Below are 17,455 nucleotides of genomic sequence, written 5' to 3'. Positions count from 1 at the left end.
TTTTTTTTTTTTTTTTGGCCTTGTGGGATCTTAGTTCCCTGACCAGGGATCAAACCCATGTCCTCTGCATTGGGAGCATGAAGTCTTAACCACTGGACTACCAGGGATGTTCCCTCCCCTGTCTCGTAACTAAACTTCAGTAGAAGAGTTATTTATCGGGAAGCCCTTCACGGTGTGGAACAGAATATTCCTTATTAGGACATCCCATTTTTTTAAAAAGATAGAAGGTAATACCCGCAGGATAGGCTGCTCTCACTTTAATAAAATGTCCTTTTTTTGTCTTGCTGGGCATTTAAGTAGGTTAATGGGACATGTTAAAAAAAATTATCATGGAAGCATGAAGGGCAATCTTTTCTTGGATCACTGAAGCAGAGGAAAGAGCTAGAAGTATGAAAGAATTAGTCATGAAGAAGGGAGCTCCATTTCACAGGAGACGAAAAACATATTAAAGGTGTTTCTTCATATTGTTGTTGTTGTTGAATTACTAAGTCATGTCTAACTCTTTGTGACCCCATGGATTATAGCCCTCCAGGCTCCTCTGTCCATGGAATTTCCCAGGCAAGAATACTGGAGTGGGTTGCCACTTCTCCAGGGGATCTTCCCCACCCAGGAATTGAACCCATGTCTCCTGCATTGATAAACAGATTCTTTACAACTAAGCCACCAGGAAAGCCCCATTGTATTCATATTAGAAGCTTTAAAAATTTTAATTCCCCAAAATGAAGACTGTTGAATATACTTTAGTTACATATGGAGAGACAGTTTCATGGTGAAATAGAGGATCCCACCTTTTACTGGAGCTGTGGCAACCCACCAAGGCCCAGAGAGGTGGTCTGGGCAGAGACCCCCTGATCCCCATGTAGGTGATAATGAGGAGGGACATAGTCTGGCATCCAGGGCTTGGGCTCCCCCAGTGATGCTGCTCTGGGTGCCTCTGATTCAGAGAATGAAAAGAGAGTGGTGCTAGGGCTGTGGGGGAGGACATTTGTAAGTGTTTAACCAGCCATTAGATGAGCAAGTGAGTTACTCGTTAGTGACTGGCCCAGATTGCTTCACCAGTGTGTCCTGCCTGCATTTTCACTGCTGACTGGTGCCCCCAGGTGTCAGAAGTCCAGGATAGAGGCTTGACTTTTCTCAGTCTGGTTTCGTATTGATTTGGGGAAACTTGCATCCGTCACAACTCTTGTGACAATTCTAAGTCCGAGTCCTTGGTTCCAGCCCATCTTCCGTATTCTAACTATGGCTCATCTACTTCCTCATTGGTTAGTAGTCATCTTTGGTTAGTAGTCATTGGTTAGCAGTCAGAGGTTAGTAGTTACTTGAGGAAATTGGAGAGAGAGGTATTAACAGCAAGAAAGACGTATAAAGGTGGCCATGTGGATTCCAGTAAGAAAATTTTACCTTGAGGATGGAGACCTGAAAAATACTTTATAAACATGCAAACATACACATACTTTCATACATATGGGCAAGGTGGGCAAAGGTAATGAGGAGCGATGTTTTCCCAATTACATGTTATTTTAAAGAGAAGAGAAGGAGAGGAAGGAAGGGAGGAAGGGATGACGTTATTAAATACATGCTCTTCTAATGAGTCTCAGTATTTGTCATGTTCTTTGCCCCATCATATCCACAGTGTGTAAAGTGTATACATAAAATACTTCAGGAGACTTCGCTGGTGGTCTGGTGGTTTAGACTTCACCTTCCAGGGCAGGGGCTGTGGGTTCAATCCCTGGTTGGGTAACTAAGATCCCACATGCTGTGTGGTCAAAAAAGACAAACCAAAACAAAACAAAAGCAGTGTTGCGAAGCCTTTAAAAATGGTCCACATCAAAAATATAAAATCTTTAAAAAAAATACTTCAGAGTAGTTGTCATAAATATTTGAAATATTTTATTGGAGCCAGTTCATTCACTGTACATTTATTGATTTTTAAAAGTATTTTTTAAGATCAGCAAGTTAAAATGAGACACTTGTAATACGTTCCATAAATAGGAAAACAGGGTCACATGAGAGAATAAACAGAGGTACATAGTGTAGATTTGGTGCTAGTAGGTGGACATGGGGTCACAGGGTTCTTCCTTAAGGAGATGACCTTAAACTGAGGCCCAGACCAGGAGCAAGACTAGCTAGGATGGAAGGCAGCTGGAGAAAGAGACTTGAGGAGGAAACAGCATTCACAGTCAGCCATGAGAAGAGGCAGGAGAGATTTCCCTAACGTGCTATGGTTTTCATGGTTTCTGACCACCCGTGAGAGGCTGTCCTGCCCATCAATGCAGACACATCTGTAGTTTGTTTCAAGAAAGGAAATGTGTGTGAAGCCAGGGGTGTAGGGTGATGGATTGTGAACCCCACTCTGTGCAAGTTCAGTGAGATGTTTAACAAGAGGGTAGTTTTTTAGTCTTCCTTAAGCAGCCTCATTGAGCTTTTTGATGAGCAGATAAAAGGGGGAAAATAGAAACACAGATGTTCAGTTTTGAAAATATGAGATAATATTTGTGCTCCAAGGTCAGTGGTCTGGGAGCTGAATACTTCAGGGTTTGCATCATTCCTTGTAATACAGAATTTTCTTCCTGAGATTTTTGTTTCCCAAAGAAAGTACAGAACTTGTTGGAATGTTTCAAGTGGTTAAATAGTCAATTAAAATATTGATAGCATGTCACTTCTTAAGTAGGGTGCCATTCTGCAGTTGTTTAATGTTTTAAGTTTAGATTACATCATACCTCTATGATGGTATGATGTAATCATATGAAAAAACACTGAGAACCGTCACTGGGTTCTCACTACTGAGAAGTCAGTGCTTATTCCAAGTTTTTGACCTGAGCAGGGGGTGTCTTAGGATTTTCAAGCCACCTGGAGTATGGTTTTCAAAGCCTACTTATTCTCAAGACTTTTTATTAACTGATAAGAATATATGGCATTGCTGTTTACGAGTATAAGCATTCCACATTTATAAGCAGTAACTAAGGGTTTCTGATAAGCTTGGTTCTAGGAAGATGGGATGGCAATATTTTGGAGTATACAGACAATCCTTGAAATTTAATTTGTATCTAGGATATAAGTGATTGGTACGCCCCCTTCATAGCGCCCGCAGCACTTCCTCAGTCTCCCCTTGGGCCTCTGTGGACACACCCCTGCAGGGCAGAGCTACAGACAGGGGACCATCCATGGGAAAGGTCAGGTTGGTGCTGGGTTCGTTTATGGGTTTATCACCACCTCTCTGGAGGTGATCATGTTGTTGGGGAAGATGAGTTTCCTGTTTCCCTAGGTTTGTTCTCTTCCTTTGAGGCAGCAGCTCTGGTCTTGCCCACTCCAGGAGCATTCCCCTGGAGGCCTTGAACTTGTGGGCTCCAAGTCCTGGGCCAGGTGCGTGCGCACAGTGTCAGAGCAGAAGCTAGATTTGCACGTTGTGTACTGTTCTTGCCGCGTGTGTGTTCTTGGCCAAAGCATTGGGCAGTTTCCTGATCTGTAAGCCGAAGACAACAGTGGTCCCAGGGGTGTGTTTGCACACGCACACACACACACACACACACGCACCCTGGTGAGTGTGCCCATGTTCCTTCCAACTTAGAGATTGCTGAGTCCTGTGGGAGCTTGAAGAGCAGCAGTGGGGGGAGTATTTACACCACCAGCAGGTACTGAGAAACGGGTGCTTTGGGAGGCTGGGAATGGTGGGCAGAGCAAGGAGCTGGTTGGTAAGCCTGTACCAACACAGCGTACAGGATCTTATTTCCCCAACCAGGGATTGAACCCTCACCCCCTGCATTGGAAAGGCAGAGTCTTAACCACTGGGCCACCAGGGAAGTCCCATTTCTTTTTTTTCCCCTGGACAAATTTTCATGAACCTTTCACACCTCTTCTCCATTCTTTGATTTTCGATTGAAGATGTTTGTTACTTTAGTTTCAACAGCGGAAGAGAGCATGTAGATCACCTACACAAGTCACTGATTTTCTGAGGAGGCCTGTAGCACAGAGAGGTCGAGTGATTAGTTCAAGTTTGCACAGCTACTGGTGGCCCTTGAAGAGGTTGTCAGTCTGAACAGAGGCATCCATCTCCTAGTGCAGTGATGTTTTTACCACCAGAGGCCACACATACCCTCACATCCCTCCCACCCCCTGCCACCTATGCTGATGTAATTATTTAGTTGCACCCAAAAATCATATTAATATAACCATGAATAATTAAAAAAAAGCTACCTATTAACTCCCCCAAATAAACTATTTTACTTATAATCTATACACACATGTTTAACTATGTACAATAGTAACATAATTTTTTATGTTCTGTGATATCTCAGTTCATATCAGATACCTGGGTTTAAAAGGACTTTAAACATTTTCTTTTATTTTTTTATTTTTTTATTTTTTTAAAATTATTATTTTTTTTTCTTTATTTTATTTTTATTTTTTTTTTAAATTTTATTTTATTTTTTAACTTTACAATATTGTATTGGTTTTGCCATATATCAACATGAATCCGCCACAGGTATACATGTGTCCCCCATCCTGAACCCTCCTCCTTCCTCCCTCCCCGTACCATCCCTCTGGGTCGTTCAGTGCACCAGCCCCAAGCATCCAGTATCGTGCATAGAACCTGGACTGGCGACTCGTTTCATATATGATATTATACATGTTTCAATGCCATTCTCCCAAATCATCCCACCCTCTCCCTCTCCCACAGAGTCCAAAAGACTGTTCTATAAACATTTTCTTAATGGAATCATTTTTAGCTTTCAGAAAGAGTTCTTGCTTGAAGACAAAGAACAGCTTGCTAACCACAAAAGAAGGATCGATGCTCAGCTTTTAGCTGCCCTTCCTAAAGGTAAGACTTCTAGATGGTCGACCAGTATCTAGAGTATGTAAATGTATTATCTGATTTTCCTGGAGAACTCTTTCCCTAATCTCCAGCTTGGTTTTCCTCTGTGCCCCTTTCTGCCTCATCAAGAAAGCAACCTTAATTAAATAACCTCTTTTGTCACATTTTTATTTTTTAAATTCTTCTTTATTGGTGTATTGTGGTTTTACAGTGTTGCATTAGTTTCTTCTGTACAGCAAAGTGAATCAGCTCTACATAGATCCACTCTCTTTTGGATTCCCTTCCCATTTAGGTCATCACAGAGCACTGAGTAGAGTTCCTTGTGCTATACTGTACGTTCTTACTAGTTAGGAATCAGTCCTGAGTATTCATTGGAAGGACTGGTGCTGAAGCTGAAACTCCAATACTTTGGCTACCTGATGCAAAGAACTGACTCATTGGAAAAGAACCTGATGCTGGGAAAGATTGAAAGCAGGAGGAGAAGGGGACGACAGAGGATGAGATGGTTGGATGGCATCACTGACTCAATGGACATGAGTTTGAGTGAACTCCGGGACTTGGTGATGGACAGGGAGGCCTGGTGTGCTGCGGTCCATGGGGTCGCAAAGAGTCAGACATGACTGAGCAACTGAACTGACTGAACCGAGTGTGTATATGTCAGTCCCGATCCCCCAGTTCATCCCACTCCACCTTTCTGCCCGTGGTGTCCATATACTTGTTCTCTACACCTGTGTCTCTTATTTCTGCTTTGCAGGGAAGATCATCTACACCATTTTTTATAGATTCCACATATATGTATTAGTATACAATATTTCTTTTTCTCTTTTTGACTTCACTCTGTCTTTGGTCCATCCACATCTCTACAAATGATCCGATTTCTTTTTATGGCTGAGTAATATTCCATAGTATATAAGTACCACATCTTTATCCATTCCTCTGTAGATGGACTTCACCTTACCACGAGTCCCTTCCTTTCATTTTAGGCATCCTCAAGGTTTTGCTGCAGGCTGGCACCGAGGATAAGAGAGCAGTCCTAGAATCAGCCTCACATCATCTCTCTTCTACTTTTCACCTTCTCCAAGGGTGATGAGTTCTGCTTACTTGCCTGTTTCTTTCCTGTCTACCCCCTCCCACTGCTTCCAGCTCCCTGAGGCTTTCCAGTGCTAGGATATCTTTCAGCTCCTGACTGGGCAACACACTGAGCAAGCCGTGTAAAGTGCATCTTAAATGTCTCTCTTCTTATCCAAGTAGACACTCACATCTGTGAATTCACACTTTGACTGGTTAAGATGTACATGCAGTCAAATATTCGCATCAGCTACCAGCCCTCTACCTCTAGTATTGCACGTGGAATAATACGAGCATTACCTGATATTTGTTTCTACCAACTGTAACACTAACTCAGGGGAGTACCAGCTCACAAACTGGGTTTATCCCAAATGAGCTGTGTAAACCTTGCTTCAGAAGAAACAGCTTTTCCAGCAATCCCACTCCTATACCCAGAAAAGATATAGTTCTCTAATTTGAAAAGATACATGGCACACCAACATTCAAAGTTGCACTATTTACAACAGCCAAGACATGGCAGCAGTCTAAATGTCCATCAGCAGAGGAATGGATTAAAAAAGAGAGAGAGAGAAAGACAAATACCATATATCACTCACACATGGAATCTGAAAAAATGATACAAATGAACTTACAAAACAGAAACAGACTCAGACCTAGAAAACAAACTTATGGCAATCAAAGAGAAAGCTGGGGAGGGATAAATTAGGAGTTGGGGATTCATTAATAATTAATTATAATTAATCCTATCAATTATAAGATTTTATACTGTATATTGGAGAAGGCAATGGCACCCCACTCCAGTACTCTTGCCTGGAAAATCCCATGGACAGAGGAGCCTGGTAGGCTGCAGTCCATGGGGTCGCTAGGAGTCAGACACGACTGAGCGACTTCACTTTCACTTTTCACTTTCATGCATTGGAGAAGGAAATGGCAACCCACTCCAGTGTTCTTGCCTGGAGAATCCCAGGGACGGGGCAGCCTAGCGGGCTGCCGTCTACGGGGTCGCACAGAGTCGGACACAACTGAAGCAACTTAGCAGCAGCAGCAGCATACTGTATATAAAAGTGACAAACAACAAGGACCTACTGTTTAGCATAGAAAACTGTATTCAATATCTCATAATAACCTATAATGGGAAAGAATCTGAGAATGTATATATGTATGTATATATGTGTGTGTGTGTGTATATATATACAGACATACATATATAAAACTGAATCATTTTGCTACACTCCTGAAATATTGGAAATCAACTATATTTCAATAAAAATAAATTAAAAAAAGAAACATTTCTGGTGGAAGATCAGGGGTTTTCTTCTATCCTGAAAACAAAAGAAAACATAAAAACCAAAAATAGCAGCAGCAAATCATGAGATCAAGCCCAGACGAAATTAGACCAGAAAAAATATTCTCTTAACAGAAACAAAATCAATTTTAAAAGTCCCACTGACAAATTTACATGCATCCTGAGGAACTGAACCAGTCGTACTCCTGGACACAGGTTTATGAGGATGGATGCTTGAAGAAGGACCCCAGGGATTTGGCCTGGTGGTGACAACTTCAAGAAGGGACATTTTTCAATTTTTAAGTGTTTAACAAAACTGTCAACTGAAACAGAGTCTTGTTCTGTTTTGCTCCAGAGGTCCAAAATAAGAAGAATGTGTAGAATTACAAGAAGGCAGGTGAGATTTCATATGAGGAAGAAAATTCTGATAGTTCATGGTACCTGGAAATGAAAGGCACTGCGTTGTGATCTCATTAACTGTTCAAGTCAAGGGTAGGACACCTATGAGCGGGGTTCCCACCTGGAACCCCAGGTGTGAAATGGAAAAGTCCTTCCAATTTGTAAGACTCTTTCAGACAGACTCAATTTAATCTGAGTGAAACTGAAAGTGTTAGCTGCTCAGTCATGTCCGACTCTTTGCAACCCCGTGGAATATAGCTTACCGGGCTCCTCTGTCTGTGGGATTCTCTAGGCAAGAATACTGGAGTGGGTAGTAGCTCTTCCCTTCTCCAGGGGATCTTCCTGACCCAGGGATCAAACCTAAGTCTTCTGCATTCCAGGCTGATTCTTTATCATCTGAGCCACCAGGGAAGGCCAAGCCAAATGTAAAAATCTATGAAGGTGATCAAAACAAAGAGCAAGAATGAACAAACTGATATTAGCAGCGGTTTAGATTTGACTCATTATGGAAAGTTACATAAAGCTAAAGTTTTCCTCTTCTCTTTGTCCCCTCTTTCCTTCTCTTAGTGAATAATAAATAAGAAGATCAGAAAAATTAAGAACAATGTGAGATGCTAGATTCCTCAAAGCTCAATGACTTAGAACTCTACATATAACAATTTTAAAATGTATAAACTTATTAACCAGTTTTATTAGACATTATCATAATTGGTCATTAAAAATCATGATTTTCCCTAATCCAAGATGATTATGTACTCACCAGATTTATGTTTCTAAATTAACAAGGTTTTTCAAACATACTTCTTAAGCATTAGGATCCCTCCTTCCCTTAATTTCATCTTAATTCCCATAGATTTATTTCATAGTCTTTACTCTTCATGAATTTGGGCAGACACATTTGGAAAGACCTCAGGTGTTACCTGAAGTCTTTTTATTTCTCCACCTTAACAGATGTATTCAGTATTCTGTCAGTTTTTGGTAATAGCAGGTTAAAAATAGGAATTGATTATGAGGTTTAATGTCATGGAGTTTCATGTTGGTTTATAAGTTTACAGAAGCTTCTTCCTGTTCATTTAGTGACGGGATTTATGCTTCTGTGAAATTGAGCTTTTAAATGATCTTTGATTTTTCTCTAAGGAACTTCCTTTACCCATGTATCATGAACAAGGAATCAAGGGATTAAAACCCTTTACCAGTGTAAAGCTTATCCTATTAAAATAGATTTTCCATTTAGGAGTTATGAAATGGACAAAATATATGATTCTACTTTTTTTTAACAGCTTCATCGAGATATAATTCGTATACTATACAATTATCCATTTTAAGTAGACAGTTTGGTGGCTTTTGGTAGCTTCACAGAGTCATGCATTGATCAGCAGAGTCAATTTTAGAACATTTTCATTATCCCCCCCAAAAACCCTTCTGATAGCCATCACACCTCCCCCTCTTTCCTCTAGGTTTGTAATGATTTTCTTTTATAAGCTGCTGGTCTTTGTATTAGTGGCTGCCATCCAAGTGTAAAAGTTAAAGTGGATTACTCCTGGGGAAGAAAGATCAGCATACAGAATATTCTGGACCTGGCCCGTGGTATCAAATGCAGGCAGGGGGAGAGTTGTTCTTGGCAGTCCCCCCACTACTTATATTTCTTTGGAAGATTCTACTGTATTCAGACTTGGGGGACTGAAATCAACAATAACTTTACCAGAAAGCCTGTTCTCAGAGCTAATTGAAGAAACCATGCTTCCCAAGAAAAGCACCTAACAGACCAAATTACCCTGCATATTGCTATTATACGTTATTACAAAGTATATGAGGCAATTAAATAGTTTTATAAAGTATTATAGCCCCTGATGTCAAATCCTCTTAAATTGCCTTACTTGGAAAATGACCAATGCAAGTCCCGTCAGAAATTGCTGAAGAAATAGAGTCATAGAATCCATATTTCTTAGACAAGGGCAGCAGACTAAAATCACAGGGATTTTAGCAAGGGATAATTTAGTGTACATACAAGTCTCAGTGCACTTGAAAATTTATTGCAACAGAAGTTAGACCAGCTGTGCTAGTTTCTATCTGGATTTATGATGACGAATATTGCTATTTTCTGAACCATGTATTAGTTATATACATATGACACAGCATACCATCAATTGAATTATGGCATTTGAGTCTAATTTTTCAAAATCCCTTGTTTTTAGGAAAGAGACACTGAAGGATTTAGAGTTAAAAGGAGCATCAGGCTGCAACTTACTCTTAAATGGTTCAGAAAAATTAATATGTGAATATGAGAATGTGTGTGCATTTGTGCTCACAGTGCTCAGTTGCTTAGTCGTGTCCGACTCTTTGCAACCCCGTGGACTGTAGCCCACCAGGCCCCTCTGTTCATGGGATTTTCCGGGCAAGAATACTGGAGTGGGTTGCCATGCCCTTCTCCAGGGGGTCTTCTCAACCCAGGGTTCCAACTCATCTCCTGCATTGACGGGCAGGTTCTTTACCACCTGGGAAGTGCTATATCCCTGTGTATATACACATAAATATATGCATATTTTCGTATATATTTACATGTAAATATACATATGGAGATAGAAAAGGGGGGTAAAAATAAGTATAGTAACAAATGTTTACAAATGGAAAATGTCTTAATGTCTTAATTTTTCTCTGAGACTGAAATTATATAAAAATTTTAAAGGAAGGAAACCTTCTTTTGGGAGATCATAAATAATAATAAACTATGTTCAGGGCCGGCAGTCAGAAGATGGAGCAGTGATAGAGCAGTCTGTGGACTCTGTACAAAAGACATGAAGTGACCACGTGTTTCCACAGTAGGGGCGACTTCCATGCTTTCTTACTAGCTTTTTATTTTTACAGTGCTTTAGAATATACCTGACCAAAATTCAGTGGGCGTGGGGAGTACTACAAGTGCTCATCTGAAGTTTTTTTCCTTTGGAATTGCATTCGCAGTTCAAATAAAACATCATTCAGTGCAACTAGAAATTATCATACTAAGTGAAGTACATCAGAAAGAGAAAGACGAATACCATGTGATACAACTTGTACATGGAATCTCACACATGGCACAAATGAGCTAACCTATGAAACAGCAACCGATTCACGAACATAGAAAACAGACTTCTGATTACCAAGTGGGAGGAGGTGAAGGGGAGGGAAGGACTGGACTTTGGGGATTCAGTTCAGTTCACTTCAGTCACTTAGTCGTGTCTGACTCTTTGCGACCCCATGAATTGCAGCATGCCAGGCCTCCCTGTCCATCACCAACTCCCGGAGTTCACTCAGACTCATGTCCATCAAGTCAGTGATGCCATCCAGCCATCTCATCCTCTGTCGTCCCCTTCTCCTCCTGCCCCCAATCCCTCCCAGCATCAGAGTCTTTTCCAATGAGTCAACTCTTCGCATGAGGTGGCCAAAGTACTGGACTTGCAGCTTTAGCATCATTCCTTCCAAAGAAATCCCAGGGCTGATCTCCTTCAGAATGGACTGGTTGGATCTCCTTGCAGTCCAAGGGACTCTCACGAGTCTTCTCCAACACCACAGTTCAAAAGCATCAATTCTTTGGCGCTCAGCCTTCTTCACAGTCCAACTCTCACATCCATACATGACCACAGGAAAAACCATAGCCTTGACTAGATGGACCTTTGTTGGCAAAGTAATGTCTCTGCTTTTGAATATGCTATCTAGATTGGTCATGACTTTCCTTCCAAGGAGTAAGCGTCTTTTAATTTCATGGCTGCAGTCACCATCTGCAGTGATTTTGGAGCCCCCAAAAATAAAGTCTGACACTGTTTCCACTGTTTCTCCACTTTGGGGATTGCTGCTGCTGCTGCTAAGTCGCTTCAGTTGTGTCCGATTCTGTGCAACCCATAGACAACAGCCCACCGGGCTCCCCCGTCCCTGGGATTCTCCAGGCAAGAACACTGGAGTGGGTTGCCGTTTCCTTCTCCAATGCATGAAAGGGAAAAGTGAAAGTGCAGTCGCTCAGTCGTGTCTGACTCTTAGCAACCTCATGGACTGCAGCCTACCAGGCTCCTCCGTCCATGGGATTTTCCAGGCAAGAGTACTGGAGTGGGTTGCCATTGCAGATGCAAACTGTTATATATAGGATGGATAAACAACAAGGTCCTACTGTATAGCACAGGGAACTGTATTCAATATCCTGTGATAAACTATAATGGAAAAGGATATAAAAAAGAATATATGTATATGTTCGCTGTACAGCAGACATTAACACAGCCTCGTGTATCAACTATATGTAAATAAAAAATTTTTTTAAACCAGCAAAATGAAAGAAACAAAATAACAACCAGAAACATACATAGACAAATAAAAAGTCATTCTCTTTTACACAACCTAAGTGTTATCTGTGGAATAGATATACTATAGTAATTATGTTACACGTGTGTCAACTCCCCATGAGTTGACCTTTCCTTCTGGATTATGGAAAATAATGTCAAGATGGAGCGTGTTGCTTATCTTTTTCACTGTACTGCTGGATTTTCTTTAAATGTTTTCAGGTGCACAACTTCTATAGAAAATGTTCAAGTTTTAATGAGATAAAAATGATTTTCAGTCGCAAATGAGGACCAGAAAAGTCAACTTAATTTTTCAGAGTGGACATCGTGTGCCTCTCTGAATGCATCGCATTCTTATTTTTTGTGCTTGTTCTGGCTTACTTCATTCAGATGGTTTATAAACAGCAGAAGTTTATTGCTCACTGTTCTGGGGACTAGAAGTCCAGGATCAGGGCAACAGCATGGTCAGGTTCTGGTGAGTGCCCTCTTGCTAGTTGCAGATGGCCAACTTCTCATAGCATCCTCATGTGGTGGATGGGGTGCAGGAGCTCTGTGAAAAAGTGGTGAAGGTGTCAGTTGCTCAGTCGTGTCTAACTCTTTGCACCCCCATGTACTATAGCCCACTAGGCTCCTCTGTCCATGGAATTCTCCAGGCAAGAATACTGGAGTGGGTCGCCATTTACTTCTCCAGGGAATCTTCCCAACCCAGGGATTGAACCCAGGTCTCCTGCATCACAGGTAGACTCTTTACTGTCTGAGCCACCAGGGAAGCCCTTGGGAGCTCTGTGGGGCTTCTTTATTAAAGGGCCAGCCCCATTCATGGGCACGGGGCCTAATCCCTCCCTAAAGTCCCACCTCCTAATACCATCACTTTGGGGGTTAGAATTTTAACATATGAATTGGTAAGGGGGATACACACATTTGGCTTCCCAGGTAGTTCAGTGGTAAAGAATCCGCCTGTCAAGGCAGGAACCTGGCTTCATCCGTGGGTTGGGAAGGTCCTCTGGAGAGGAAAATGGCAGCCCACTCCAGTATTCTTGCCTGGGAAACCCCATGGACAGAGGAGCCTTACAGGCTATATAGTCTATGGGGTTGCAGAGAGTCGGACACGACTGAGCTGCACACACACTTTCAGACTGTAATCTACCTAGTTGAAATAATTCAGGAGAAAAGGCAACATGTCATTGTACTACTCGGACTCTATTCATACGCTCCATTTCTCAGTTATGGGTTTGGGGCACAGGTTTAAGACAAACCTCCCAGAGTCCTTGGAATTTGGTGTCAACTGTTTCTGGAGCAGTTTTATGAAAAATAGAGCTCTGTTTTCCACTTTGGGTTTTAAATAATTCATTGATACTTGTCCTTGAAAATATCTCCAGAATCTGTGCTACCAGCCATGAAAGTGTTATCACCACCATCTCGTGAGAGCTCATTTGTTAACTGGGAAGCAGTGATAAGCCACACTTCCTCCAAAGGCAGGACGTACCGTTGTCACTGGACCCTGGTCTTCTACTTGCGAGCATTTGCTCTTAGCTACTCCCGGGAAGGCCACTGGTGACAGAGATACCTGTGAAGCCAACTATCCTTGTTAAAATGTCAGTCCAGCCCACTGTTAAGGTAGCTGTCATTTAAAAATAAATTAATAAATAAAAACATGGCTGGTATCTCTGAACACAATCAAAGGACAATTTAAAAGTCACGTGTGCATGCACATGTATGGTTTTGACTCCTTCCTAAAAAGAACCACTTAGGGAATTTCCTGGCAGTCCTGTGGTTAGGACTCCATGCTTTCAATGCTAAGGGCATAGGTTCAATCCCTGATCAGGGAACTAAGATCGTGCAAGCCACGAAATGTGGCCAAAAATAAAAATAGCTACTTAAAAAAATGGAAATTGAAGTTCCAATTTTCAAGTGGAAATTGAAGCAGTTGCAAATTAAATCCCAAGCATTTATATCCCTTCTTCTGAGCTTCTGCTTTGACTCAGCCTTGCAGATGTTTCATGGGCCCCGGGCCTATCACCACTCCTCTCTTCCTGGGACATCAGCAGGAAAAGCTCAGAGGAACCCTTGTGAATTCACGGGATTGAGGAGGAGGCAAGAAGAATTTCTCTACCAAATTTGGTCATTTCCACAGAAACCTGTGGCCTCTCAATAAAAATATCCTTGTGGTCAGTGTTATATGAGGCCCTCCCAAGATCAGCAAAATGTTTGTCTGATCATCCAGTGTTGTCCGGAGGAGTGAGGGTCATCACCTTTCTACCATCCACCTAAATTCCAGCAAGGAAACATGTTGACATTTCCTCCCAGTGAAAGCTTGGAAGGGGAGGCACAGGAACTAGGCTAATCTAAACTGTATTGGAGATGGTGTACCACATTACGTAACCTTAGAAACCCAAGCAGGAAGGAGGTTGCAGATCTTTACAGGTTCAGTGATGGGTGACGCCAGACTGCTGTGAGCTCTTGCGTGGTATAACCTGCTGGTGGCACATGGCACTCATAGTCCTCCAGTCTCTACTTTTGCAAATGTTTGAAGTTTTGCAGGATGGAAAGTTTAAAATACTATATAAAACTAAAAACCAGATAATGTGACCTTTCTGCTGACTAGAGAAAAACCTAAAGAGAAACTGGTGAGGCCTCCCCTGGTTCTCCTGGGTGAAATAGAGCGCACTTCTTTTTTCCATCTCTTGTTCTCATGGTATTACTTCTTAGACCAACCTGTAACATGTACGAGTGAGTGTGTATTTGTGTCTCTGTCTGCGTACATACCTACTCCTTTGGCACCTAACTCCCCTGTTATTACACAGTCTGCAAGAACTATGTCCGTTTTGTACATCACTGCTGCAAGGGAGCCATAAACAGAGTTCCAAAGATAGATGTGTGAATGAATGAATAAAATGAATGCATGACAACTAAATACCAGATCTTCTTCTTCTTTTTTGTCTTCTTTTAGTTGCAGAATTAAGAAAAATCTTTGAACCAAAGAGGAAAGAATTTTTAGAAATGAAAAGGTAAGATGTTCATTGTACTTAATGAAGAGGGAGAAGAATTTGCTGAGCAGTAGCCAGTGTTCCCGGAGAAACCGATGCCCCTGACTCACTCTGCCTCTGTTGGTGTCTTGTGCAGAAAAGAAAGAATTGCGCGGCGCTTAGAAGGAATTGAAACCGACACGCAGCCCATCCTCTTGCAGAGCTGCACGGGCTTGGTGACTCATCGCCTGCTGGAGGAGGACACGCCCAGATACACGCGTGCCACAGACCCGGCCAGCCCGCACATTGGTGAGCTTGTGGCCTGCAGGCCTCTCATCAACCTTTTAAAAAAAAATTTTTTTTTGACTTTATTTATTTTTGGCTGTGCTGGGTCTACGTGGCTTCTCAGGTTCTCCCTAATTGTGGTGAGAGGGGGCCGCTCTAGTTTCTGTGGGCAGGCTTCTCTTTGCAGTGGCTTCTGCTGTTGTGGAGCACAGGCTCAAGGCGTGAAGGCTCAGTAGTTGTGGCACATGGACTTAGTTGCCCCACAGCATGTAGAATCTTAGTGCCTGGACCAGGGATCGAACCCATGTCCCCTGTATTGGCAGGCTGGTTCTCAACCACTGGACCACCAGGAATTCCCTATCATCAGCATTTTCTATCCAGCACTCCTGGAAAAGGAGATGTTGCAACAAGTGAACTGTGCAGATTGTAATGTTTTTTAAGCTATGTGTTTGTTAAAAACAGCAGCAACACCCACGTCAGCTCCACCATGCCTCCCAGGTGTGGTCCCCTGGTGTCACAAGAAGAAAGGACCCCACTGTTGAGTAATTGATGACCAGTCATTTCTCCCCCACCCCAGCCTGGGCCCCACCAGGGGCAGGTACTGGCTCCTTCTCTCCGTCTCCTCAGGGCCCCAGCTGTCAGAGATCCTCAGGTTTGTTTGGGAAAGGACTGAATAAGACAGCCATCTCTTATATGTAATAAGTTTAAACAGAATGCCCTGATGCCCAGCGCATATAAGTTTGCGAGAGGGGGTCTCACTCTGTGTTTATGCAACAAATATCCTCTTTAAATTATTTGAATAGGTGTAATTTTAAATGCATCATATATTTATTTCTTGTTAAATAGCATGTCAAACATGACTTAGTTTTTCTGTGGTTTCTCAGATGTCGGTATGAGTATCAGATATCCCACGTGTCCTTAGGAGAGGATGGCATATACGGGGCTGCTCTTCCTGTCTGCATCCCAGGTTCTGCTGCTCTGTGCTACTGCTTTTAATAGCCAGCGTCTTCTAGTTTCTTCTTCAGAGGGAGTTGCTAGTCTCCCTTCATAATGTGATCAGTTTGCTTGTCTCTACAGTTTCTGGTTTTCTATGGCCAGAAAACTAGAGAACTAAGATTTTTTTTTCCTCATTACACACATGATGAATCAAGAACAGCCAGAGTACCAAAATATATGGCCATAAATAAATCCTACTGTATATAAAATGTATCATATGATCATGTAAGCATCATGTTAGTCAGGAAGAATTATTTAACAAACTTGTCTTGGGAAAAATGGGATGGCAGTGGGGAGAGACAATATCCGATCCTCACTTCCTACTCAACACAAAAATAAGATTCAGTGACTCACATCATTAATTATAAGAGAATAATTAAGAATATGGAAGCAAAAATGAATATTTAGGTCCAGTTGAATGGAAATGGACTTCCAAAACACAGAAATAGTGGTAGAAATCACCAGTGACCAGGTCAATTGATTTGACTACATAATGAACATCTGTGTTTCAAAGACAATCTTCAACAGACTTCACAAAAAATTAAGTTTGGAAATATTCATGAAAAATATAAAGAACTCATATACCTATAAAATTTTACATAAATTGATTAAAATGATACTATGAATCAAAAGAATATAGAGCAACAAATTTGACCAGATATTCTAGAGGAGAAAAAGATAATGGCTACTAAATAACTGAAAAATGCATGCATCCTCTTTATCCTGGTAATCTAGGGCAATTTTTAATTTTTTGGAGAAACATCACATCATAACAAACATTTTTAGATATGGAACTATTTATATAAATCAAAAATAGTGGTGTAAAATGAAGTACAACAGATACAGATAGATAATAAATTATATGATTATTTGATATTCTCATTTATAGTTTTATATATTACAAGTATGCTTTCTTTATTTTTTATTTACATATAGCTGATTTACAGTGTTGAGGTAATTTCTGCTGTACAGCAAAGTGATTCATTTATACATATATACACATTCTTTTTCATATTTTCAAAGGTGATTTTTTTTTTAATTAGCAGTGTTTCTGAGAGAACATAAATTTCAGGTTTCATTGTAAACTGATGCAAACTTTATAGAAATTAATTTGACAATATAGCAAGTATCTTAAAATGAGGTACCTACTGATAAAGCAATTCTACTTTTACGCAACTATCTTTTGTCATTGTAATCAGAAAATAAGATGGATTAAAAGTTAGAATCAACTTAAATGCCTAGAAATATGAGATGGCTTAAATTGATTCTAAAATGCCTGTTGGATAGAATAGTATAAAGTCTTAAAAAATGATATCTTCAAAATAAGATTTGCAAGCAG

General features: G+C 41.1%; 1 protein-coding gene across 1 annotated transcript in view; it reads left to right on the top strand.

Moving 5' to 3' along the window:
• Nucleotides 1-17,455, top strand: part of SVIL (supervillin) — a 252,596-nt gene that overhangs the window by 148,136 nt on the left and 87,005 nt on the right. The window contains 3 exon segments of the mRNA XM_055544002.1: nucleotides 4,728-4,819; nucleotides 14,820-14,877; nucleotides 14,993-15,144. Of these exon segments, the coding sequence (XP_055399977.1) occupies nucleotides 14,870-14,877; nucleotides 14,993-15,144 (160 nt within the window). The 5' untranslated portion in view covers nucleotides 4,728-4,819; nucleotides 14,820-14,869.

The sequence above is a fragment of the Bubalus kerabau genome, chromosome 13 (assembly GCF_029407905.1).
Source record: "Bubalus kerabau isolate K-KA32 ecotype Philippines breed swamp buffalo chromosome 13, PCC_UOA_SB_1v2, whole genome shotgun sequence".
Taxonomy (NCBI): Eukaryota; Metazoa; Chordata; class Mammalia; order Artiodactyla; family Bovidae; genus Bubalus; species Bubalus kerabau.
This window is presented reverse-complemented; position numbering and strand designations above follow the sequence as displayed.